The 27,119-nt window shown below is 37.5% G+C and overlaps 1 protein-coding gene across 5 annotated transcripts in view; it reads left to right on the top strand.

The window, feature by feature from the left end:
* Positions 1-27,119, top strand: part of ANKRD26 (ankyrin repeat domain 26) — a 134,697-nt gene that overhangs the window by 86,743 nt on the left and 20,835 nt on the right. For 3 of the 5 annotated variants that reach the window (XM_038529926.1, XM_038529930.1, XM_038529929.1), the window contains 4 exons: positions 9,207-9,497; positions 10,356-10,567; positions 12,031-12,259; positions 27,051-27,096. In XM_038529926.1, the coding sequence (XP_038385854.1) occupies positions 9,207-9,497; positions 10,356-10,567; positions 12,031-12,259; positions 27,051-27,096 (778 nt within the window). The remainder of the gene's footprint in view (positions 1-9,206; positions 9,498-10,355; positions 10,568-12,030; positions 12,260-27,050; positions 27,097-27,119) is intronic. The other 2 variants (XM_038529928.1, XM_038529927.1) reach the window with 1 other exon arrangement.

The raw sequence follows: 27,119 nt of genomic DNA, 5'->3' as shown, positions 1-27,119 counted from the left end.
AGTTCACAATTAGATACTCTTTTGACCTGGTTCTTGTGCATACAACACTGGTGCTGATCCTGTTCTTGGCACAGATCTTAAATTCTTGGAAAATGCAGTTGCCCACATCCATCTTATTTTACTGAAATAGAGAGATATGCATAGCGTAGTTTGATAGCTCAATGCATAATTAATGGAATAAACATTTCATTACATTATTTCAAGAATACACCTGTAAAATATCAGGTTGCATCTAATTGAATTATCAGAGACAAATATTAGGTTAGCAATTTGAATTACAAAAGAATTTCAAAGCCAATTTGTATGATATGGAGAAGCATTGTAGTACAATATAAAGATGAGACAGTCTTACCTCCCCACAAAAATAAGCTTGCAGTAAGATAAAGGAGAATTTGTATTTAACTTAAATGTGCCGGGATCCCTGGGTGGCGCAGCGGTTTAGCGCCTGCCTTTGGCCCAGGGCGCGATCCTGGAGACCCGGGATCGAATCCCACGTCGGGCTCCTGGTGCATGGAGCCTGCTTCTCCCTCTGCCTATGTCTCTGCCTCTCTCTCTCTCTCTGTGTGTGTGTGACTCTCATAAGTAAATAAAAATTAAAAAAAAAAAAAAAAAAAAAAAAAAAAAAAAAAAAATAACTTAAATGTGCCAAAGAACAATACATTTGTTTTGTTAATGAAAAGATTATAAATTATTCCCTAATGTTCTCTTTATTTCATCACTGATGAAGGTAGAATGAAGATTATTGATTTAGAAACCCTCAAAGCTGCCTATTTCTTTTAGAATTGCAGTTAATTGAAATCAGGTAAAAGGTTCCATTTTGCTTATTAAACTCTTTCTAGTTCAGTTGTTACACTTCAAATCATATGTCTCTCTGCTTGTCAGTCTTTGTTCTCCCTTAACTTAAAGGGAAATTCAAAAGAAATGTTCCTGCTTAGTTTTAATAATTTGTAATTTGAAGAGAATCTTAGAAAAATATCATAGAGAAAGGAAGATGGTGGCAGGGTAGGAGGAGCCTAGGCTCACCTTGTCCCACTAATACAACTAGATACCTATCAAGTCATACTAAATGCCTCAGAAACCTACCTGAAGACTGAAAAAACAAAGGCCATAACTAAAGAGAGAGAAGAGGCCACTTCAAAGAAAGTAGGAAGTATAGAGACATAGTTTAGGAGAGAAACAGATCCTATTTGCTGCCGATGGAAGGGAATAGTGGTCATAGTGAAGGGCAGGAGAGAGGAGCACCTGGGAATGCACATAGCCACTGACTTGGATCCTATTTGCTGCCAATGGGAGGGAGTAGTGGTCATGGTGAAGGGCAGGAGAGAGGAACACCTGGGAATGCACATAGCCACTGACTTGGATCCTATTTGCTGCCGATGGGAGGGAGTAGTGGTCATGGTGAAGGGCAGGAGAGAGGAACACCTGGGAATGCACATAGCCACTGCCTTGGAAAAGGAGAGCGGCTGAATTTTGGCAGTTCTTGCAACAAAGGGGGCTTAAAGCCTAGAATTTTAAAGGTTATTGGGCTTGGCTGGGATAGAATCTGTAGGGCACTATGCTTGGAGAGAGGCAGCAGGCAATCTACCTCGGAGCATACAGCATGGAAATAGTGATCTGAAGAGTACCAGGGGCACAGAGTGGAGAAGTTACTCACTCTTCTCAGACCATGTCCCTGAGAGGCAGTGTTCATGGAGACACGTCTCTGGGAACAAAGGAACCAGCTGGCTGGTGCCATTTCCCTCCCCTGACCCTGAGCACAAACACAGAGCCACCTGTGGGAATCAGTGCCACTCTGACACCAGCTGCCTAACTTGCTTACACCAGCCACCACCCGTTTGCACTCCAGGGGAACTGCCCTTTTCAATCATGCTTGCCTCAGTTCCAGCACAGCAAGCCCTTCCCCCAGAAGACCAGTACAAACCCCTGCGGACACCATGTGTCCCGACCAGAGTTTTGCAGGGTCTCAGTTCCAGTGGAGTGTGACAGGTCTCATTTCACAAGCTAGTTCAAACCTGCTAGATTCAGGCCAAGTACCAAACACTGCCCGCAGCAGATACTGAGAGCCTATCTCTCAGATGACTGGCCTGAGGGATAGAGGAGCCAGAACCCAGTAGCAGAGTGCATGCCGCACACCCTAGAGACCCTCCCTGAAGCACCAGGCCCTGGGCACTATGTGACCATTTTCAGTGGTCCATTACTTTAGGAACAGGTGACATAACTGGCTTTTCTAACCCAGAGGAACTGACAGAGACCTAGACAAAATGAGAAGACAGAGGAATTTATCTCAAATGAAAGAACACGATAAGGCCACAGTACCAGAGATTAAAGTGAGACTGATATAAATAACATGCCTGATGGAGGATTTAAAGCAGTGACCATAAGGATGTTCAGTGGACTTGAGTAAAGAATGGAAGATATCAGTGAGACCCTTACAACAGAGATAAAAGAGTTAAAAAAAAATCCGAGATGAAGAGTACAATAAATGCAATTAGAAACACACCTGATGCAGTGAACATCAGACTGGAGGAAGCAGAGGAACCAATTAATGACATAGAAGACAAAGTAATGGAAAGCGAGGAAGCTGAATAAGAGTGAGAAAGAATTATGCAAAATGAGATTTGACCTAGGGAAATCAGTGACTCCATCAAATGTAGTAATATTCATATTATAAGAGTCCCAGTAAAAGAAGAGAGAGAGAAAGGGTAAGAAAATTTATTTGAAGCAAGAATAGCTGAAAACTTCTCTAATCTGGGGATGGCAACAGATACCAAGATCTAAGAGGCACAGAAAAAAACTCCCATCAAAATCAACAAAAGCAGGCCCACATCAAAACACATTATAATTAAATTTGCAAAATACACCAATCAAGAAAACAAAAGCAGGAAAACAAATCAGAAGCTTCCATGGGTAATCTCTTAAGGTTAGTGGGAGTTTTTTCAACAGAAACTTTGTAAGCCAGAAGAGAGTGGCATGATATATTCAATGTGGTGGGAAAAATCTGCAGCCAAGAGTACTCTATTGAGCAAGCCTATTACCTAGAATAGAAGGACAGATGGAGTTTTCCAGACAAACAAAAACTAAAGGAGTTTGTGAAACTAGCCCTGCAAGAAATATTAAACACACACATACACACACACCCCAAAACCAAAGGCAAAACCACTAATAAACATGCAAAGAAGAGAACAAAATCCAAATATATCACTAAAGAAAATCAGCAAAACATCAAAGACACAAAAAAGAATCAGAGAAAATTTCCAGAAACAACCACAAAACAAGTTGCAAAATGACACATACATATCTATCAATAATTGCTTTGGATGTAAATGGACTAAATGCTCCAATCAAAAGACATAGGGTGTCAGAATGGATTAAAAAACAACTCTATATTCTGCCTATAAGAGACTCCTTTTAGACTTAAAGATACCTGCAGATTGAAAGTGAGATGAAGGGACCCCTGGGTGGCGCAGAGGTTTAGCGCCTGCCTTTGGCCCAGGGCACGATCCTGGAGACCCGGGATCGAATCCCACGTCGGGCTCCCAGTGCATGGAGCCTGCTTCTCCCTCTGCCTGTGTCTCTGCCTCTCTCTCTCTCTCTCTCTCTGTGACTATCATAAATAAATAAAAATTAAAAAAAAAAAAAAAAAAGAAAGTGAGATGAAGAAACATTTATCATGCCAATAGATGTCAAAAGAAAGAATAGCAATACTTATATCAGAGAAAATAGATTTCAAAACAAAGCTGTAACAAGAGATAAAGAAGGGCCAACAAAGTGGACAAACAGGAGATCTATCAATTGTAAATATTTATGTACCTAACATGGGAGCACCCAAATACATAAAACAATTAATGACAAACATGAAAGAACTAATTGGTAATAATACAAGAAAATTGTATGCATGTTATTTTTATTTTATATGTATATTTTAATTGGAATTAGTTGCTTTTATTCCTAATCACAAAAGTATCCATGAACACAGTGTACAATTTGGATATTTTAGGAAGGCATAGAAATCCCTAATTCAGTACTTTAACACCCCATTTATATGAATAGGCAGAAAGTCAACAAGGAAACAGTGGCTTTAAATGACACACTGGGCCATGGGTGATGGACTAAAGAGATATTCAGAATGTTCCATCCTTAAGCAGCAGAATACAGATCTGGAATATTCTCTAGAATAGATCATGTATTAGGCCACAAAACAGGCCTTAATAAGTGCAAGAAGATTGAAGTCCTACCATGCACCTTTCCTGACCACAATACTATGAAACTAGAAGTAAACTACAAAAAACAGTCTGGAAAGACCACAAAAACATGGAGGTGAAATAACATCCATCTATCAATGAGTGGGCCAACCAGGAAAAAAAAGAAGGAATTTCAAAATATATGGAAACAAGTGAAAATGAAAATTCAATTTTCCAAAACCTTTAAGATGCAGCCTAAGTGATTCTAAGATGGAACTATATAGCAATACAGGCCTACCTCAAGCCACAAGAGAAATCTCAAACCACCTGACCTTACACCTAAAGCAGCTAGAAAAAGAACAACGGCTAGAAAAAGAACAACAAACAAAGCCTAAAGCCAGCAGAGGAAGAAAATAATAAAAATTAGAGCAAAAATAGGGGTGTCTGGGTGCCTGAGTTAGTTAAGCAGCCAACTCTTGATTTTGGCTCAGGTCATATTCTCAGGGTCCTGGAGTTGAGCCCTGCTTCAGACTCCAACCTCAGCAAGGAATCTACTGGAGGATTCTCTCTCTCCCTTTTCCTTTGCCCGGTCCCCTCCCCCGCCCCCCGCCTTCTATCTTTAAAAAATATTAGGACAGAAATAAATTATATATAAACTATACAAAGATAAAAATAGAACAGATCAACGGTAGCTGGTTCTTTGAAAAGATTAATAAAATTGACAAGGCTCTACCATAGTTACCAAAAAGAAAAGGGAAAGACCCAATTAGAATCACAAATGACACAGGAGAAATACCAATAATGCAGAAATGCAAACAATTATAAGGGAATATTATGAAAAATATATGCCAACAAATTGGACAACCTAGAAGAAATGGAGAAATTCCTAGAAACATAAATTATGAAAACTGAAGCCGGAAGAAATTAGAGCAGACCAATAACCAGCAGACGACTTAAATCACTAATCCAAAAACTCAGAACAGTCCAGGACCAGATGGCTTCAGAGGCAAATTCTACCAAGTGTTTAAAGAAAGAGTTAGTACACATTCTTTTCAATCCATTCCAAAATACAGAAAAGGAAGGAAAATTTCCAAATTCATGTTATGAGGCCAGCATTACCCTGATACCAAGACCAGATAAAGACACCACAAAGAGAATTACAGGCCAATATTCTAGTGTAAAAATCCTTAACAAAATAGTAGCAAACTGAATCTAACAATACATTAAGAAAATCACCACCATGATCAAATGGGACTTATTCTGGGTTACACGGGTGATTCAATATCTGTAAATCAATCAGTGTAATGCACCATCTTAATTAAAGAAAGGAGAAGAATCATAATCATTTCAATAGATGTAGGAAAAGCATTTGATGAAATACAACATCCATTCATGATAAAAACCCTCCACAAAGTAGGTTTAGAGGGAACATACCTCAATAATAAAGGGAATATATGAAAAAATCACAGATAATATCATAAATGGGGAAAAACCAAGAGAAAAACTTCCTGTCTGGTATTGTTGATGCTGACTATTGCCTAGAATTTTAGTTAGGGCAAGCAAGCCAAAATGCTTACATTGGCTCACCTGGACTCTCTTTGTGGCCTGAGCTTTCTCACAAGAGGAGGGGCTAAATTCCAAGTAAGCAGCCTGAGATACAGAACAAGGCAGAAGCTGTGTTGCCTTTTGTAGTCTAGCACACAACATCACATTGACCATATTTGGTTCGTTAGTAGCCAGTCACTAAGGTTAGCCCACAGTCTTTTTTTTTTTTTTTTTTTTAATGGAGTATTTTAAAACCTATGGACACCTTTAAAGAACCAAATTTTTAGTGTAATTTACCCACCGGCCATAATTTTCATTATTCCTTTCACATGAAAAATACACTCATCTCCTCCTAGTACCTCCGACAAATCTCAGTTATCATGGCATCGGGTTCAGGATGGAGTCCAAGATCTTGCCATCTTAATCAGATGCAGCAGGGATAAGGTGCCGGGGTTGTGTAGTCCCTTGAGTGCAAGTCTTCTCAATAGGAATGAAGACTTGAGAATTAAAGAGACAGTTCTCTACTATTGAAAACACAACATTCTGGTAACTTGCTAAAGACTCTTACATTCAGAAAGAAGATGGAAGTCACACTAGACCATAGCAGGTTTGAAATGCAGCCTAATGCATGCTATCAGTTCTTCAGTTAGGACTTAGTCTTAACTATGGAAATATTTCTTCATGGCTCTTTGCTGTCTGTCCTTAAGAAATTACTTGTGTTTGCAGCTGTGTTTTCAGCCTGCTTCCTCCCTGTGGGACTTCTAAGACCCAAAGGCCTATTTTCAATCTGTGCTATCTAGGTCTCTTTTAGTCCAGACTCACAAACAGTGTTTTTGATGCTGTAATTTTCTTAACTTTTTGAGTTTTTCTGTGACTATCAATGGACTTTATGTCAGTAGAAAAGCCACTCTCCCAGGTCTTTTTGAGATAAACTTTTCACCTGAGGTCTCCTGTGAAGCTCATACTCTTAAGATCCTTAAAGAAATTTGAGGCATACCTTAAGTCCTTCTGAGGTCTTAACAAAACATTTTATAGTCTTGGCTTCATCCATAGGCCATGTTTTCCTGGATTTGTTCTTGACCTAGAATCCATTTCTTTATTTTAGCATTATTTGACAATTCAGCATATGGAAAGGCTATAAATGTGGAAAAAATATTTGAACCCAGTTAGTCCTGGTTCTTTCATACTGAATAGACCTTCTTTAGTTTATCTTTCATATCAATTTTACTTTCAAGTGGTTTGTGGCACGAGTTACTTTTCCTCTAGTGTCATTTTCTTCAATTACCTAGAACCCTTGCTGTCAGCCTCTTCAAGGGCCATCAGGTTTCCACTAACAGTCTCTTGGAAGCTCTTTTGGTTTTCATTCTTACTTTTCTCTACATCCTTTCAGGTTCCACCTACCTCTTGGTTCAAAGGAGGTTTAGGTTTAATTTTTTTTAATGGCAGCACCCTATTTTTAATATCAGTTATCTGTGCCAGTTATTTATTGCTGCATAATAAACCACCTCAAAACCTAGTTGCTCAAAACAGCATTTATTTGGTTCACAAGTGTTTAGTTTAGGCAAAGCTGAATAAGGCCAACTCATTTCTTCTTCATTTGGTATCACCTGAGATGATTGGAAGCTGGGGACTAGAATCATCTAAAACCATGTTCATATAAATGTTTGGCCGTTGAGGCTGGCTTTTGCTAGGATGTTAGCTGAGTCAGTCTCAGCTGAAATGTCTACATGAAGACACACCAGGTGGCCTGGGCTTCCCCACAGCAGCTAGATTCTAAGGGTTAGTTTCCCTAGAAAAAGAATGTCAATGGAAGCTATATCACACTTTTTAACCTAGTCTTAAAAATTACACAGCAGTTCTGCTGAATTCTATTCACTGGAAACCAGTTACTAAGGTCAGCACATTTTAAGGGGTGGGATTATCATGGGAGAAGTGTCAAAAAATTTATAAAACCGCCACATCCACTCACCTTGTCTTATCAATCATATCCAGAAGAAAGAAGTTCTTCCCAACTCAGCATCAGTGAAAATCTGTCAGGTTTTTGGTTGTTTTTGTTGCTTAGTATGTTCTCTTGTTTTGTGGGAAGTAACAGAGGATTATAAGATAACACTATTCAATTAGGTATTCTTTTTTTTTTTTTTTTTTTTTTGTCCAAAAGTATATGATTCATCTCACTAAATTTTTATACTGAGAGGTGTGATTTCTTAACCCTGAGAATCATTTCTCCTGGGAGTGCAATTCAAATTAGTGTAAATCATTTGTAATTCAGAAAAAAGCTTGTGGCATTAGAATCAGTAATTATAGATTCAATAATTAGAGTCTTATTTTCAAAGGCTTCTCTTAGGAAGCATTTATTTTCTCAGACCTACATAAGTCAATATGATATTACTAAAACTTCTTAAAAATTAATGGAGTATTGAGACAACCGAGTGGCTCAGTGGTTTGAATATCTGTCTTCGGTTCAGGGCATGATCCTGGGGTCTTGGGATCGAGTCCTTCATCGGGCTCCCTGTGGAGCTTGTATCTCTGCCTCTCTCTCTCTTTCTCTATGTCTCTCATGAATAAATAAATTTTTAAAAAGTATGGCATGTTAGGATGGGGGAAAGGGTAAGAGACTTTCTTTTCTTTTTTAAAATTTTATTTAAGGGATCCCTGGGTGGTGCAGCGGTTTAGTGCCTGCCTTTGGCCCAGGGCGCGATCCTGGAGACCCGGGATCAAATCCCACGTCGGGCTCCTGGTGCATGGAGCCTGCTTCTCCCTCTGCCTGTGTCTCTGCCTCTCTCTCTCTCTGTGTGACTATCATAAATAAATAAAAATTTAAAAAAAAATTTATTTAAATTAAATGCCTGTATAAGAGAGTTTCTACTAAGAGGTGACTTACAGGTATTTTATGGAGGAAATATCCAAAGCAGTCATAGAAAAATAAAAGCATAAAATGAAGTACAAATGTTGTGTGGCAAAGACAATGATAGCAGAAATCTATTTTAGTAACTCCTAGTGGTTTTAACTTTGTTCTTAATTTTCTAAGTTCTTCAAGGTTTCACATTTTAAGACTCTACTACAATATAGATTATATTTTATTGCAAATGAGTTTATTTTTAAAATGGGAGCACCTGGCTGACTTACACTTTAGAGCATGTGACTCTCTTTTTTTAAGATTTTATTTATTTGTTCATGGGAGGCACAGAGACACAGAGAGAGGCAGAGACACAGGCAGAGGGAGAAGTGGCCCCATGCAGGGAGCCTGATGTGGGACTCGATCACGGGTCTCCAGGATCATGCCCCAGGCTGATGGTGGCACTAAGCCACTGAGCCACCAGGGCTGCCTGAGCATGTGACTCTTGATCTCGGCATTATGAATTTGAGCCTACGGTTCAGTACAGAGACTTAAAAATAAAATGTTTAAAAATAATGTTGGTTATAGTTTTTAATTAAACTATTTTCACTCCACTTCCAAACTGTATTGTTTTATTCATGCAGATTGATGATCTTACAGCAAAACTGGAAACTGAATCTTCAAGGTGTCTACACCTGGACGCAAAAAATCAAGTTCTTCAACAAGAGTTATTATCTATGAAAGCAACAGAGAGGAAATGTGAAAAACTAGAAAAGAATAAAAAGAAGTTGGAACAAAAAGTAGTAAACCTCAGAAGTCATTTAGAAGTCAATGTGGTAGAACGCAGTCAAGTAGAAAAGTATAAACGGGAGATTGAAGAGAGAGCAAGATTGGTTATAGTAGAAAAATTAAAAGAAGTCAATCTATTTTTACAGGTTAATTTATTAATTTATTAATCTGTATGTGATATGCTTGCATTTATTTCACTACAAATTACACTTTGGTTATATGCATTGTGTATGCTGCCTCTGCTTCCTTTATAGCAATCTGTTTGGTAGATTTCTGGAGGCATTCGTTCCTCCCTGTAAAGATTTCTGTTTTCATCATTATTCTCACTAAATTGATCTCCTGAGAATCACTTTATTTTTAAGACCAGTTTGTATGAATCAAGACTATTAAGAGGAAAAGAAAAAAATTGTGATTTAAAACTTTTACCATGGAGTGTCTGGGTGGCTCAGTTGGTTAAGCAGCAGACTCTTGATCTCAGCTCAGGTCTTGGTCTCATGCTTGTGAAATCAAGCCCTGCACTGGGCTCCGTATTCCATTCCTGGGTTATTCTTCTTTTTTTAAGATTCTATTTATTTTTTTAATTTACTTATTTATTTATTGAGCATGAGCAGGGGGATTGGCAGAGGGAGAGAAAGAATCCTGGGCAGATTCCATACTGGTTGTGACATTGGGCTTGGCCTCAGGACCCCTGAGAACATGCTCTGAGAAGAAATCAAGAATCGGGTTATTCTTAGGTTGTATTATGCACTTTTTAAAATTTTTAATTGATTCTCTTGTTCTTTGAATTATCAGATCACACTAGTACTAATATAAGAATGATTGAACTTTATTTTTATCATTCAGATTTAATTCAGGTGACATTGATGATAAATATTTTACACTTAACTTTTTTTTTTTTTTTTCAAATTCCTCTCTGAATCATTGACTCACAGCTAAAGGAAAGAAATATACTATAATTTTCCAGGTTATAGCTGTTTTAAAACTGTGCTTTTAATTTGCTTTAGACACAAGCAGCATCTCAAGAAAACTTAGAACAGTTAAGAGAAAGTAATAATGCTTCAATAAGAGGTCAACTGGAACTCAGAATTAAAGAGCTAGAATCTGAAATATCCAAAATCAAAAATTCTCAAGAAGATAAAGCAGAATTGGAAAAATACAGGCAACTCTACCTAGAAGAATCAAAAATTCGAATGTCATTGACAAATAAACTGAGCAAGTAAGTTAAAACAGAATCATAGAAAATAGATTTAGCTTATTAATTTGTCTCTAAAGCATAATTTTTATGGAGATGGGTTTATGAGATGAGTAGGAAGTGAGGAAGTGAAAACCAACTGAATAGTATAATTTTGGAAAATAATGTTTGTAAATAAACTTACCTTTATATATTCATCCAGGACAGTTAGCCTCTCTCCTCCATTTTTTTTTTTTTTTTGGTTTTATATGACTTTATTTTTCCCCCTTAATATTCTCAGTTAATCTGGTCTCATCGTCTTTACAAACTAATTGTTTAAAGCTTTATAATTTAGACAGCATACTATTATAAAATTGTCAGAATTACCCTAAATAGAAATATTAGTGAGTTTATTTTTAGAAGATTACATCTTTAACCCAAAAGATCAAGTGCCAATACTGCACATCCTGGCAGATTGGTAAATTAACTTTCTTGATTGTATCTTTGGTATTATTACTAGAGAGCCTTGGGGGTGGGGGGAGGGAAACTATCCTTTGTAGCTTTTCTAATTTATATAAAGGTGTACATGTGAAATACAGAAAGATTCACATACGGGTGAAAGGCAGTATAAATCCCAAAGTGGTGATACCTGGGTGGCTCAGAGGTTGGGTGTCTGCCTTTGGCTTAGGGCGTGATCCTGGTCCAGGGATCAAGTCCCGCATCAGGCTCCCTGCAGGGAGCCTGCTTCTCCCTCTGCCTGTGTCTCTGCCTCTGTGTCTCATGAATAAATAAATAAAATGTTAAAAAATAAATAAATAAATAAATAAATAAATAAATAAATAAAAATAAATCCCAACGTGGATAAAAATAGCATCATGGTGGGCATGAGGGGGCGTGTGGAAGACAAAAAGGGCAGATTCTACCTCCAGGGTCTTGGTAACTATTATCAGCTAATTGCCTCTGGAGCTGTTTCAGTCCTTTCTGATCACAGCTCTGTGATCAACCTGGCCCCTAGAGATTATTGGTCTGAGGTATTCCTCGGTGCCAAATACTCAATTTCTCTGAGGTAATGAGTGAAATGTACAAGAGTGGTGAAAGCACAATCTTGAAAATGTCTTTGAGGGATGGTTTATTTTTATGTCTCTAAACTGGTTTACTAGATATAAATATGTGTAATGGCATCCTCCAGAATCTTGTAATTACAGCCATTCCAGAAGGTAGCAAGTATTACCTGTCAATCCATGTACATCACGGACAGCCATTTCTTTCCCTCCCCTAATTTGAATTTCTTGTTAGTTAGGAATCCCTAGAATCATATATACTCCTTTGGAACAGTTTTAAACCTATGGTTATATATAGTAGCTCTGCTCTGTCACATTTTCAGCATTAAAACACTGTTTAATGGCACATTCTGTTTACTATCTGGAAACTTAAAAAAATGCAGGTCATTTAGGAATGATTTGGAGAAAAATGAAACACTAAGCATTTGTGTTGTGTAATCTTCACAGGACTAGTGAGAGGCTGGCAGATATCACTACCAAATATCTGGTGGAGAAACAGCAGAACAGACCTTTCCACAGCACTCTTACTATGAGACCCGTCTTGGAACTGCCTTATGTTGGAAATCTGACTAGTAGTTTACTGCTGGATAGAAATGTTACTCCAAGAGAAAATGTAGTGATTCCTACCTCAAGCTCGCGCCCTTCAAATAACAGCATTGATACTTACTTGACCAAGGTCAGTTATATTATCTTTTCTTTTCTTGAGTTTCAGATTTCCAATAAAATTTTTGTTTTTACTTTGGTGAAATTCTGAGTTAACTGAATAATGCTCAGTAAGTAAAAGTGATACTTGTTTGTGCTAATAAGGAAATAGGACAGAAATTTTATGGTATTTTTTTAGTTCCTGGAGCTCTTATTTTCAAGAGATACCAATTATTAATTTTATTCAATAAATACAACTAAACTAACACAGTCTATCTTATTATTTTTAAAAGATTTTATGTATATGAGAGAGAAGAGACTGTGCTCACAGGCCAGGCAGGGAGAGAGGCAGAGAGAGGGGGAGAATCTCAAGCAGACTCCCCACTGAGCATGGAGCCTGACTCGGGGCTTGATCCCATGACTCCAAGATGATGATCTGAGCTGGAATCAAGAGTTGAATGCTTAACCAACTGAACCACCCAGGCACCTCCAAATGGACCCATTTTAAATTTCTTGAAATGCTATGTTAAATTGGATTTTGGAAAGTAAATATTATTACATACTAACCAGAAGTACACTTAGATGCTTTAACTTATTTTCTGATTAGCAATAGTTTATAAGAAGTTCAAAGCTTGTTGTAACCCAAATTTTCCACCCCTGTACATAGTGAATGATTAGAATCCAAATGCTTAACCATGTAGGGATGTTTATTATTTTAACAATTCCATGGTAAGTCCTTTTTATGAATTAAATAAACTTGTAACACTAAAAAGATTGATTTTTCTTTTTATGTTATATGTTTTGGGGGCACCTGTGTGACTCAGTGGTTGAGCATCTGCCTTTGACTCAGGTCGTGATCCAGGGATCCTGGGATTGAGTCCTGCATCAGGCTCCCTGTAGGGAACCTACTTCTCCCTCTGCCTATGTCTCTGCTTCTCTCTCTGTGTTTCTCATGAATAAATAAATAAAAGCATTTTCTTACATGAGAGTACATCCTTAATTGCTTTCTTATAACACTTTTTTTTTTAACTTATATTCTATTTCAATTTTTACAAAATGGCTTGTTGAGCAAATGTAGATATTTTCTAAATAAGTAAGTCAAGCAAATATTTTATTTTATTTATTTTATTTTATTTTATTTTATTTTATTTTATTTTATTTTATTATTTTATTGAGAGAGAGAAAGGGAACAGGTGGTAAAGGGAAAGAGAGAAGAGAGAATCTTAGGCAGGCTCCATGCTCAGAGTGGAGCCCGGTCTCATTGCCTGAGCCAAAATCAAGAGTCTGACACTTCACTGACTGAGCCACCCAGGCACCCCACAAATATTTGGATATTTAAAATGAAATTCACGTATATTTACCTTGATGCCATCACTTGAATGATTGATGACTAAGATGACAGTGATAGGGAGTCTTTAAATAGCAACTCATTTCCATGGTGTATCATTGTTATTAAAATACCCATTTCAATCAATGTACATAGGCTTATGATTTCGATAGTATATTCATAGTTTTATTAATGTAGAGAAAGGTAGCATAGGCTCATGTTAAATGAGGCCTCAGTCTTGATCTTTCATTCGGCTTCCTTGTCTTCTTGCTCTCTTCTCTTCTGATGACTTTTAGTATTATGTTTGGGTGCCTTTCTTCTTTATTGTGTATCTATTATAAATATTTGGTTTGTGATTACCATGAAGTTCATATAAAACATCCTATGTATGTATAGCAATCTCTTTTAAGTTGATGGTTACTTCAGCTCAAACAGATTTTGAAAACACTGAATTTTTACACCCTACCTTGTTTTATATATTTGATGTCATAGTTTACACCTTTGTATTTTGTGTATCCCTTAACTAGTTACTGTAGATGTAATTGATATTATTGCTTTTGTCTTGTAACCTTCATACTGGCTTTATAAAAATGATTGCTCTATTACCTTTACTCTATGTTTGCTTTTACTATAAAACTGTCTCTTATAATTTTCTTATTTCTGGTTATGGTGGTTTTTTTTTTCTTTCTTTCTTTCTTTCTTTCTTTCTTTCTTTCTTTCTTTCTTTCTTTCTTCTCTTTTATTTTATTTTATTTTTTTTTGAGAGCAGAGTGAGTGAGAGAACACAAGTAAAGGATGAGGGAGAGGGAGAAGCAGACTCCCCTCTGAGCAGGGAGTCCCTTGCAGAGCTTGATCCCAGGGTCCTGGGAGATTCTTCACTCACTGAGCCACCCAGGTACCCTGGCCTTTTGTTTTCTGATTAAAGGAGTCCTTTTAACATTTCTTATAAGGCCTATTTAGTTGTGATGAACTCCTTTAAGTTTTATTTGTCTGGGAAACTCTATCTTTCTTTCAGTTCTTGTTATAAACCTTGCCAAGAATATCCTAGGTTTTTTCCTCTTAGCACTTGGAAAATATCATGCCACAATTTCTGCTGAAAAATCAGCTGATATCCCTGTGGTGGTTCGCTTTTATATAACTAGTTGCTTTTCTTTTTTCTCTTTTTTCTGCTTTTAAGATTCTCCTTTTCTCTTTAATTATGTGTCTTGATGTGATCCTCTTTGAGTTCCTTTTATTTGGGACTGTCAATGCTTCCTGGGCCTGGAGGCCTGATTTCTCCCCCAGGTTAGGGAAGTTTTTAGCTATTATTTCTTCAAATAAGTTCTTCATCCTTTTCTCTCTTCTTTTTCTGGGACCTCTCTAATGTGAATATTATTACACTTGATGCTGTCCCAGAGGTTGCCTTATCTTAGTTCTTCAAATTCTTTTTTCTTTTTGCTTTTCAGCTTAGATGATTTTTACTACCTTATCTTGCAGATTGCTGATCTGTTCTTCACATCTTTTAATCTGCTGTATGTTGTGTCTGGTGTATTTTTCATTTCAGTTATTGTATTCTTTTCCTCTAATTGGTTCTCTTCTATATTTTCTCTTTGTTGAAGTTCTCACTGAATCCGTCCATTCTTCCAAGTTTGCTGAGCATCTTTATGACCATTACTTTGAACTCTTTATCAGGTAGACTATTTATCTCTGTTTCATTTAGTTATTTTTGTGAGGTTTTGTCTCGTGGCCTTATTTTTTCATTTGTAACATACTCCTCTGTCTCCTCATTTTGTCTGACTTTCTCTGTTTTATTCTAAAATTGTTCTTTCCAAATTTTCCCTCTTTAAAATACATTGCTTTCAACAATGAATGTTAGTTATAAAGTCAAGCAAGAAGAAAACTTTTTTTTTTTAGAAAACATTTTTATAAGTGTTGTGTGGTCATTTTTCTCATTGGAGCTGTGGTGGGGTAGGTGACAGATGACAGTGCTCTTCTTTTTCTGAGTTCAGAGCACAGGAGTCAGGCAGATGGAGTTAAACTTAGCTTTGTTACTAATACATACTAACAGATTGGAGAATGTGGTTTGGGTGGGTATGTAGCCACAGTGGGCTTCCCAATTCTTTATCCCAAATTAGGCACTTCCCCACACAGTCATTAATGGAGGAAACAAATGTTTGATGCCCATCCCACAAAGAAGAGAGCAGACCTGAATTCATGTTACCATGCGTGAGCACATCTTTTCCAAAAAGGGATTTGGAGTCTCATAAGTACTGCTTAGTGCCTTCTCCCCAATTCACCCATTAGGTAAATCTCCCTTCCTATTCTGAGGAAGGTAGAGATAAGTCCACTTGTGGGTCATGATGGTTTACCTGGATTTCTGACTGGATTTAAATTAAAGTTAGTCATGTCTTTTGTACATACCAAATCTCATAATGATGAGAAGTTGGACAGAGTATATTAGATGGTAAAGAGAAATCTGCTTTGTGTTTATTTATTTTTTTATTTATTTTGTATTTTATTTATGATAGTCATACAGAGAGAGAGAGAGAGAGGCAGAGACATAGGCAGAGGGAGAAGCAGGCTCCATGCACCAGGAGCCTGACGTGGGATTCGATCCTGGGTCTCCAGGATCGCACCCTGGGCCAAAGGCAGGCACCAAACTGCTGCACCACCCAGGGATCCCTGCTTTGTGTTTAATAATCCACAACATAGATAACTCATTTGTTGATTGATTTTGGTAAACCAAGTTTTATTTGGAGGAAATGAATAATTCTTTAAAGGAAGAATATTCTCCATTTCAGCTTCTTTGTTTCAACTAAAGATTTTCTCCTTCAGGTTCCCTGTCTTATGCTTTAAAAAATTTGTGCTTATAAATGGAGTATATTAACTGTTACTAATAGGAGTTAAGATCATTTCTATGGCTTTATTTTTATTCATGACTTTAAAATTTATAATTTAATTAGAAAGCTGTTTTGTGCCTCATGCCTAGACATTATTGACCCACATGCCAAACTTTTATGTGTTCATTTACTGTCAGTTATGGTTAAAAATGTAGGTATTTTTCCTGAAGGTGATGAAGTAACTGGCATAAAACTCTAGGCCCTGGGAAGACCGAAAGCACATTCCTGGCCTGCAGCTCTGCTTTTTTGACCTGAGGCAAACTGCAATCTCTATGAGGCCCTTTTTATCTCTTATGTAAAATTAGGGACTTTGACTAAATTAGTGTCTTTGATGCCTTTGGGAAAATTTTTTTTCCAAAGAATGGAACATAATTTTTTTTTTTGGCATTAAACTGTATTATATAAAGCAGAGACAAGTGGAGCTGTGTAGCTAAAAGAGAGATGAGACTATAGCTGTAGACTTTTTGTGCCTCAATCCTACAGTGTCCCCAATGGAACCTTAGATTTCTATGATTGGTAGTTTGAAAACTAACTGCTATGAGAAAATCCTTTTAATTAATAAATCTTTGAATTAAAATTTACTGGTATGTTGTTTTTATGTGTATAATTTTCTTACCCCCCTATGTTTTTGGCAAATGGAAAAATATAAATAAAATTGCAAATATGTTCTATTAGTGGATTTCAAGCTATTTCTACCATCTAACTCAATTCTCACTTGGAAATAAACAAAGGTCACAGAAGTAAATATTTAAGGCAGCCCCGGTGGTGCAGCAGTTTACCGCCGCCTGCGGTCTGGAGTGTGATCCTGGAGACCCGGGACAAGTCCCGTGTCGGGCTCCTGGTGTGGAACCTGCTTCTCCCTCTGCCTGTGTCTCTGCCTCTCTCTCTCTCTCTCTCTCTCTCTCTCTCTCTCTGTCTCTATGAATAAATAAATAAAATCTTTTAAAAAAAAGAAGTAAATATTTAGAAAAGGTGCTTTTGGGAAAAAGATAATTACATTACATTGGTAGTTCCTTAAGCAAATGAAGGCAGGCACTTTACTGATTGAGCCACCTAGGTACCACTTAGTACCGTATTTAGACACTATTTTGGGCATTCAATGACAGGATACCTTTTATAAGAAAAGTCTAAGCAAGAACATTCTAGACAGGAATATTTGTAATATACAGTTGATCTTTGGCCAACATGAAATTGAACTGTGCACGTCTAGTTTGCCTACACATGGACTTTCTTTGTGTATTGTATTGTATTTTCTCTTATGTTTTGCTCAACAACATTTTTTTGTCCAGATCATTTTATTTTAAGAATATATTGTAAAATACATGTAATGTACTCACCATGTGTTAATGAATGGTGTTATCAGTAAGGCTTCCCATCACCAGTAGGCTATTAGTAATTAAGTTTGGGAGAATCAGAAATCATACAGAGTTTTCACTGCAAAGGCGTAAGTGCCCCTAATCCCTGTGTTGTTCAAGGGTCAACAGTAGTTTTAAATATTCCCAATTATTTCATAATTAAGTAGATAATTATAAGTATAGTAAGTCAAATGTTTCAAGAATTGGTCCTAATTTATAGAAAGGAAACAAAGTTACAATTAAAATTTCTTTTCCTTTTTTCTAATTCTAGAAACTTATCAATGAGAAGCTAAGTTTGAAAACTGGTCCTAGCTTATATTCTTTCCTGTCCTCAAACAGATTTTCTGAAATCTGTGTCCACGTGAAATCTATCAGTCATCATATAGATAACAAAATATTTTTACTCAATATTGCCAGTATAATTTCCACATGATTTTATGATAGTACCACTTTCTTCATTTTATGTATTTAAGAGTCTGTGCTGGAAAATAGAGCATACAACATACCTTAAGATTTTATTTTTCTAGAAGTGGAAAGCTCATTCTGAGGAATAATTTATTAAAGCAAATAACTGATCAAACTTTCATAAAGGGCACTTATTCCTGAAAATCATAAAGTATTACATTAAGTGTAAAATGACTCTTGTTTAAACTTTTTGTCTTTGGCCAGGGCCTGATCCTGGAGACCCGGGATCGAATCCCACATCAGGCTCCCTGCATGGAGCCTTCTCCCTCTGCCTGTGCCTCTGCCTCTCTCTCTCTCTCTCTGTGTCTCTCATGAATAAATAAATGAAATCTTTTAAAAAATAAAAAGATAAACTTTTTGTAACAATAAGATCAAACAATATTCTTCAGAAGTTATGTCTATTATTTGACATTCCTAATTCCATTTGTTTATTTACTATTTTTATTTAAATTCAATTAATTAGCTTATAATATATTCTTAGTTTCAGAGGTAGAGTTCATTGATTTATCCGTCTTATACCCAGTGCTCATTCCATCACATGCCCTCCTTAATGCCCATCACCCACTTACCCACCCAACCCAACTCTTTCCCCTACAGCAACCTACAGTTTCCTATGATTAAGAGTGTCTTCTGATGGGTAGGAAATACCAGAAAAGGAGACAGAACATGGAAGATTCCTAACTCTGGGAAACGAACTAGGGGTGGTAGAAGGGGAGGAGGGTGGGGGTGGGGGTGACTGGGTGGCGGGCACTGAGGGGGGCACTTGATGCGATGAGCACTGGGTGTTATTCTGTATGTTGGCAAATTGAACACCAATAAAAAATAAATTTATTTAAAAAATAAAATAAAATGCTTCCATTAAAAAAAAAAAGAGTGTCTTCTGGTTTGTTTCCCTCTCTGCTGTCATCTGTTATTTTTCCATCTCTTCCCCTATGCTACTCTGTCTTGTTTTTAAAGTCTGCATATGATATGATAATGTGTCATGACAAAAAAACATGATGATTGTCTATGATTGACTTATTTTGCTTAGCATAATATCTTCTAGTTCCATCCACATTATTGTAAATGGCAAGATTTCATTCTATTTTTGCAGGAGAGTAATATTCCATTCTATGTATACCACATCTTCTTTATCAAGTCTTCTGTCGATGGGCATCTGGATCTCTTTCTATAGTTTGGCTATTGTCAATATTGCTGCTATAAACATAGGGGTGCATTTGCCCCTTTAGATCACTGACAAAGTGATCTTTGGGATAAATGCCTACTAGTGCTGGATCATACATAGGTAGCTCTGTTTTCAACTTTATGAGGAACATCTGGTACTGCTTTCCAAATGGCTGCACCAGCTTGCATTCCCACCATAGCAAAATAGGGTTCCCCTTTCTCTGCATCCCTGTCAACATCTGTCATTTCCAGACTTGTTCATTTTGGCCATTCTGAAGGGTGTGAGAGGATATCTCATTGTGATTTTAATTTGTATTTCTCTGATGCCAAGTGATGTTGAGCATGTTTTCATGTGTCTGTTGGCAATTTGTATATCGTATTTGGAGACATCTGTTCTACCCATTTCCTAATTGGATTATTTTTCTTTGAGTGTTGAGTTTGAGTAGTTCTTTATAAATTTTGTATATCAGCCCTTTATTTACTAAGGCATTTGCAAATATCTTCTCCCATTCTGTCAGTTGTCTTTTGGCTTTCTCAACTGTTTCCTTGCTGTGCAAAAGCTTTTTATCTTGATGAAGTCCCAGTAGGTCATTTTTGCATCTGGTGAAATGTCAAGTAAGTTGCTTCAGCCGCGGTCACAGAGGTTGCTGCCTGCATTCTCCTCTAGGATTTTGATGGATTCCTGTCTCACAATTGGAGGCTTCATCCATTTGAGTCTACTTTTGTGTACAGTGTAAGAAAATGTCCAGTTTCATTCTTCTACATGTGGCTGTCTGATTTTCACACACCATTTGCTGAAGGGATTGTCTTTTCTTCATTAGATCTTCTTTCCTGCTTCATTGAAGATGACCATAGAGTTGAGGGTCCATTTCTAGGTTTTCTCTTCTGGTCCATTGATCGACGTGTCTGCTTTTGTGCCAGGACCATCTCCTCTTGATCACAGCTTTGCAATAGAGCTTGAAGACCAGCTTATGATGCCACCAGCTTTGGCTTTCTTTTTCAACATTCCTTTAGGTATTTGGAGTCTTTTGGGTTCCAAACAAATACTAGTATTATTTACTCCAGCTCTATGAAAAAAAGTTGCTGGTATTTTGATAAGGATTGCATTGAATGTATGTATAGATTACTTGAGCTAGCATAGCATTTTAATAATAATTGTCCATCCAATCCATGAGCATGGAATGGTTTTCCAGTTTTTTACATCTTTCTCAATTTCTTTCCTAAATGTCCTATCGTCTTCAGAGTACAGATCCTTTGCATCTTTGGGTAGGTTTGTTCCTAAGTATCTTATGGTGTTTGGTGCAATGGTAAATGGAATTGACTCCTCAGATTCTCTTTCTTCCATCTCATTGTTACTGTATAGAAATGCAACTGATTTCTGTGCATGGATTTCATATCTGGCTGCTTTGCTGAATTCCTGTCTGAGTCCTAGCAATGTTGGGGTGGAATCTTTTGGGTTTTCCACATGGGATATCTAATGTCCTCTGTGAAGAGTGAGAGTTTGACTTCTTTTCTGATTCATATGCCTTTTTATTTCTTTTTGTTGTCTAATTGCTGAAGCTAGGACTTCTGGTAGTACTATGCTGAACAACACTGGTAAGAGTGGACCTCCCTGTCGTGTTTCTGACCTTAGCAGCAAAGCTCTTGGTTTTTCCCCATTAACAATGACATTGAGTGTGGGCTTTTTGTAGATGGCTTTTAAGATATTGAGATATGCTCCACCATCCCTGCACTGTGAAGAGTTTTGATCCAGAAAGAATGCTGTACTTTGGCAAATGTTTTTTTCTGCATCTTTTGAGAGGATCCTATGGTTCTTGTCCTTTCTTTTATTACTGTAGTGTATCACATTGATTGATATGTAGATGTTGAACCACCCTTACAGCCCAGGCATAAATCCCACTTGGATATGGTGAATAATCCTTTTCATGTACTGTTGAATCCTCCCAGCTAGCGTCTTGGTGAGAATTTTGGCATCCATGTTCATCAGGGATACTGGACTGTAATTCTCCTTTTGGGTGGGGTCTTGGTCTGGTTTTGCGATCAGAGTAATGCTGGCCTCACAGAGAGCATTGGAAGGTTTCCCTTCCATTACTATTTTTTATAAACAGCTTCCAAAGAATAGATTAATTCTTCCTGGAATGTGTGGTAGAATTCTCCTGGGAAGCCACCCGGTCTTGGACTCTTGTTTGTTGGAAGATTTTTGATGACTGCTTCCATTTCCTTGCTGGTTATGGGTCTGTTCAGGTTTTCTGTGTCTTCCTGTTTCAGTTTTGATAGGAAGGGATCCATTTCTTCTAGATTGCCTAGTTTGTTGGCATACAGTTGTTCAGAATGTGTTCTTATAGTTGTTTGTATTTCTCTGGTGTTGGTTGTGATCTGTCTTCTTTCATTCACAATCTTCTTTGGGTTCGTTCTCTTTTTGAGAAGTCTGGCCAGGGGTTTATCTATCTTATTAATTCTGTCAAAGAACCAGCTCCTGATTTCATTGATCTGTTCTACTGTTCCTTTCTTTTCTATTTCATTGATTTCTGCTCTGATCTTTATTCTCTTCTCCTACTGGATTTAAGCTTTATCTGCTGTTTTTTCTCCAGCTCCTTTAGGTGTAAGGTTAAGTTGTGTATTTAGGACCTTTCTTGTTTCTTAAGAAAAGCTTGTATTGCTATATACTTTCCTCTTAGGATGAACTTTGCTGCATCCCAAAAGTTTTGAGCAGTTATGTTTCCATTTTCATTTCTTTCTTTTTTTTTTATTTTTTATTTTATTTTTTTTTATTATTTATTTATGATAGGCACACAGTGAGAGAGAGAGGCAGAGACACAGGCAGAGGGAGAAGCAGGCTCCATGCACTGGGAGCCTGACGTGGGTTCGATCCCAGGTCTCCAGGATCTCTCCCTGGGCCAAAGGCAGGCGCCAAACTGCTGCGCCACCCAGGGATCCCCATTTTCATTTCTTTCTATGAGTTTTTAAAATTGTGCTTTAATTCCCTAGTTTGATTCTTTAACCTCTGTGTATTTGAATTCTTGCCAAATTTCCTGTTGTGATCAAGTTCCAGTTTCAAAGCATTATGGTCTGAAAGTATGCAGGGGACGATCCTAATCTTTTGGTACCAGTTGAGGCCTCATTTGTGATCCAGTATGTGATCTGCTGTGGAGAATGTTCCATGTGCACTCGAGAAGAATGTGTATTCTGTTGCTGTAGGATGGAATGCTCTGAAGATATCTGTGAAGTCCATTTTGTGCAGTGTGTCATTCAAAGCCCTTGTGTCCTTGTGGATCTTCTGCTTAGATGATCTGGCCATTGCAGTGAGTGGTGTGTTAAAGTTCCTACTATTATTGTATGACTATCAGTGTATTCCTTTAATTTTGTTATTAATTGGTCTATAAAATGGCCTGGGTGGCTCTGTCGGATGAGCGTCTGCCTTTGGCTCAGGTCATGATCCCAGGGTCCTCGGATTGAGCCCTGACTGGGCTCCCTGTTCAATGGGGAGTCTGCTTCTCCCTCTCCTGCTCCCCCTGCTTGTGTCCCCCACCTCTGTCTCTGTCTTTTAAATCTTAAAGGAAAATTTGTTTCTATAATTGGCTGCTCCCAGTTTAGAGGCATTAATATTTATAATTATTTTATTTCCTTGTTGAATAGGCCCTTTAATTATTTTATAGTGTCCTTCTTCATCTCTTATTGCAGTCTTTGGTTTAAAATCTAATTTATCTGATATAAAGATTGCCAGTCTTTGAGACTGGATATAATCTTTTTAATGTATTGTTGAATCCTCCCAACTAGCAGGGAGGATTCATTCCCATTCCCATTCATTCCCATTCATCCTCCCAAAATGGTAAAAAAAAAAAAAAAAAAAAAAAAGCAGAGCTTATATATACATTAGTATGAAAAGTGGTTTTCCACTCACTACTTTCAATCTGGTGTTGTCTTGTGTCTAAAATGAGTCCCTTGCAGATAACATATTGATGGCTCTTGCTTTTTTTCCACTCTGATACCATGTGACTTTTGGTTGGGATATCTGGCTTGTTTAGATTCAGAGTAACTTGAAAGATATGAATGTAGTGCCGTTGTATTACCTATAAAGTCCCTGTTTCACTGTATTGTCTCTGCTCCTTTCTAGTCTGTGTTACTTTTGGTCTCTCTGTTTGCTTAAAGTTCCCCCTTTACTACTGCTTGCAGGGCTGGTTTAGTGATAACAAATTATTTTAGTTTCTGTTTGTCCTGGAAGCTTTTTATCTCTCCTTCTATTTTGAATGAGAGCCTTGCTGGATAAAGAAAGTATTCTTGGCTGCATATTCTTCTCATTTAGCACCCTGAATATATCATGCCAGCTCTCTCTGGCCTGTTAGGTCTCTTTGGATACATCTGCTGCCAGTCTAATGTTTCTCTCCTTGTCAGTTCAGGTCCTCTTGTTCCAAGCCCTGTTTGGGATTTTCTCTTTGTCTCTGAAACGTGCAAGTTTTGCTATTACATGTTGAAGTATTGACCTGTTTTATATTGATTTTGAAGAAGGTTCTCTGTGCCTCCTGGCACTTGAATGCCTGTTTGTTTCCCCAAACTAGGGAAGGTCTCTCTGTTTTCATTTGTTCAAATATGCCTTCTGCCCCCTACTTCCTTTTTCTGGGATCCCAATTATCCTAATATTGTTTTTGCTTTATGGTACCACTCATCCCTCAATTTCTCCTGTCATGATCCGGTGGTTTCTTCTCTCTGTTTCTTAGCTTCTTTATTCTCCATTATTTTGTCTTCTATTTCCCTATTTTTATGTTCTGCCTCATTTATCCTAGCAGTTAGGGCCTTCATTTTTTATTGCATCTCACTAATAATAGCCTTTTTTATTTCAACTTGATCAGATGCTAGTTATTTTATTTCTCCAGAAGGCATTCTCTAGTGCCTTCTGTGTGTTTTTAAGCCCAGCTATTATCTTTATTGTCATTATTCTGAACTCTAGCTCCAGCCTCTTACTTATGTCCATACTGATTAGGTTCCTGGCAGTCAGTACTGCCTCTTGTTCCATTTGTTGCAGTGAGTTTTTCCATCTTATCTTTCTGTCCAGAGAAGAATAGATGAACAAGAGAACAAACTACTAAAATAGCAACAAGAACCCCAGAGAAATGTACACTAAACAACTCAGAAGAGACCCAAAACCGATAAAAAGATTTTAAAAGGAGATAATGTAATTAGATAGCTGAACAGAGCAGAACAGTACACTGGATCCTATGTATATTTTTGTCTGTTTGTTAGGAAATTGCATCCCAAAATGGTACAGAAAGAAAACCTTGTATATATACAAAAATAAAATTAGATACAACCAAAGGATAGAATGTAAGTGTAAAAATGGAAATTAAAAGACAAAATAAAAAGATATTATCTGCCAGTTGAACAGAACAGAGCAATATACTATATACTAGGTATATTTTGGTCTGTTTGTTAAAAGAAACTGCATCCCAAGATTGTAAAGCTTGAAAAACTTGTATATATGCAAAAATAAAATTAAATGCAATGAAAGGTTAGAATGTAACTGTAAATATGAAAATTAAGAATGATTTTAAAAAGAATATAATCAGACAGATAAGAATAGAGCACTATACTAGATTCTGGGTGTATTTTAGTGTATTTGGTTTTTTGGGGGTTTTTTTGTTTTTTTTTTAATAATAAATATATTTTTTATTGGTGTTCAATTTACCAACATACAGAATAACACCCAGTGCTCATCCCGTCAAGTGCCTCCCTCAGTGCCGGTCACCCATTCACCCCCACCCCCCGCCCTCCTCCCCTTCCACCACCCCTAGTTTCTTTCCCAGAGTTAGGAGTCTTTATGTTCTGTCTCCCTTTATGATATTTCCCTCACATTTCTTCTCCCTTCCCTTATATTCCCTTTCACTATTATTTATATTCCCCAAGTGAATGAGAACATACGATGTTTGTCCTTCTCCGATTGACTTACTTCACTCAGCATAATACCCTCCAGTTCCATCCATGTTGAAGCAAATGGTGGGTATTTGTCGTTTCTAATAGCTGAGTAATATTCCATTGTATACATAGACCACATCTTCTTTATCCATTCATCTTTCGATGGACACCGAGGCTCCTTCCACAGTTTGGCTATTGTTAGTCTATTTGTTAGAATGAAACTACTTCCCAAAATGGTACAGAAAAAAAAAATTCTGTATATTTAAGAATAATATTGAATGCAGTGAAAGGATCGAATGTAACCATAAGAAAGGTAAATTAAAAAATAAGTAAAAGAGTTGATAAATTAAAAAATTGGTTGAAAAGGAAAAAGAAAATTAAAATAGAAAGACTAAGGAGTCATGAGAAATAGCCATGAATTCTATATACTCTTTGCCCCTAGCACTGGAGTTCTGCAGCTCTCTATGATGAGTAAAGTTGGTCTTAGCTGGATGTTGTTGCTGACCTCCTGGGGGAGAGGCCTGTTGCACTGATTCTTAGGTGTCTTTGCTTAGGGTGGGATTGCACCACCCTTGCCTGGGGGCCAAGCCAGGTAAGCAGCTCCAGATTGCTCTCTGTGGCTTTTGTTCCCTGAAGGCTTTCTGGGCAGCTTTAGAGGATGAAAATGAAAATGGCAGCCTCCTAATCTCCAGCTCTGGAGTTGAAAGATCTCACTCCCTATTCTCCCTACTGTGTCTCCCTGGTTTCTGTCTGCACTCTGTATTCACCTAGCCTGTGCACCAGAATTTGTGTCTCAAGCACATGAGCCCTTTTCAATTTTCCAAACTTTGCAGACTCCTGTAGCCCCCATTCACACTTTTCCTCCAGTGGGGAGGAGGAGGTCTTCCCCCAGTTTTGCTGATTTCTGGACCCCTGCTTGGAAAGTGGTCACCTGACTCTTCCTCGGTTTGAGATTTATGGCAACACTGAGCTGAATGCCCACTCCTGAGCTCACTGATTGCAGCTGGCTTCCCCACTCAGATGCCTTGGAAACTGCCATACTCAGGTGCCCCCATTCTTTCTGTGACCCGGGGATCCTGAGACCACACTGTCTGTCCCACCTAGGATGCTGCCCCCTGTTGGCACCTGAGCACCTCTCAGACAGGGATGTCCTCACTGGAACAGACTTCTTAAAAGTTTTGATTGTGCACTCTGCTGCTATATCACTTTCTAGGACTTGGCTTCTGGCTTCCAAAGGCTCCCTGCCCACATGGTTTATCTTCTGATATATGCCTGGGATTCATTTCTCCACACCTCCTACCTTGCAGAAAGAAGTCACTGTTCTATTTGTAGAATTGCAATAATTCTTTTCTTGGTTCTCTGAGTTGACAGGTGTTCAGAATGATTTGATAGCTATGTAGCTGAATTCCAGGCACCAGACTAAACTAGAGTCTCCTACTCCTCCACCATCGTCCTCTTCTTCCAGAAATTTTGTATATTCAGTTTGATCAATATTAATTGTACTTTTTATTATTCCTCTAAATAGCATTACATGTCTCTTCTCAGTTATCCAGATTAAAATAAGTAGGGATTTATTTTATTTATGTGATTATCTTTCTATTTAAGCAATCTGTAACTTTTACTCTCTAAAAGTATTATTTCCAGACCACATTTCATAAGCAAAATATAATTCCTACAATAATATCTCTTGTTTAACTTGCACATTATAAGTAATATTTGACATTTCAGATGCAGCAGATGTTGGAAGAAAATATAACTAGAGAACTAAAAGAAGGTATGTTGCCAAATTTACGAATT

This window comes from Canis lupus, chromosome 2, assembly GCF_011100685.1.
Source record: "Canis lupus familiaris isolate Mischka breed German Shepherd chromosome 2, alternate assembly UU_Cfam_GSD_1.0, whole genome shotgun sequence".
In the NCBI taxonomy this organism is placed as follows: Eukaryota; Metazoa; Chordata; class Mammalia; order Carnivora; family Canidae; genus Canis; species Canis lupus.
Note: the sequence above shows the minus strand (reverse complement) of the source record. Positions and strands in the feature narration are given on the sequence as shown.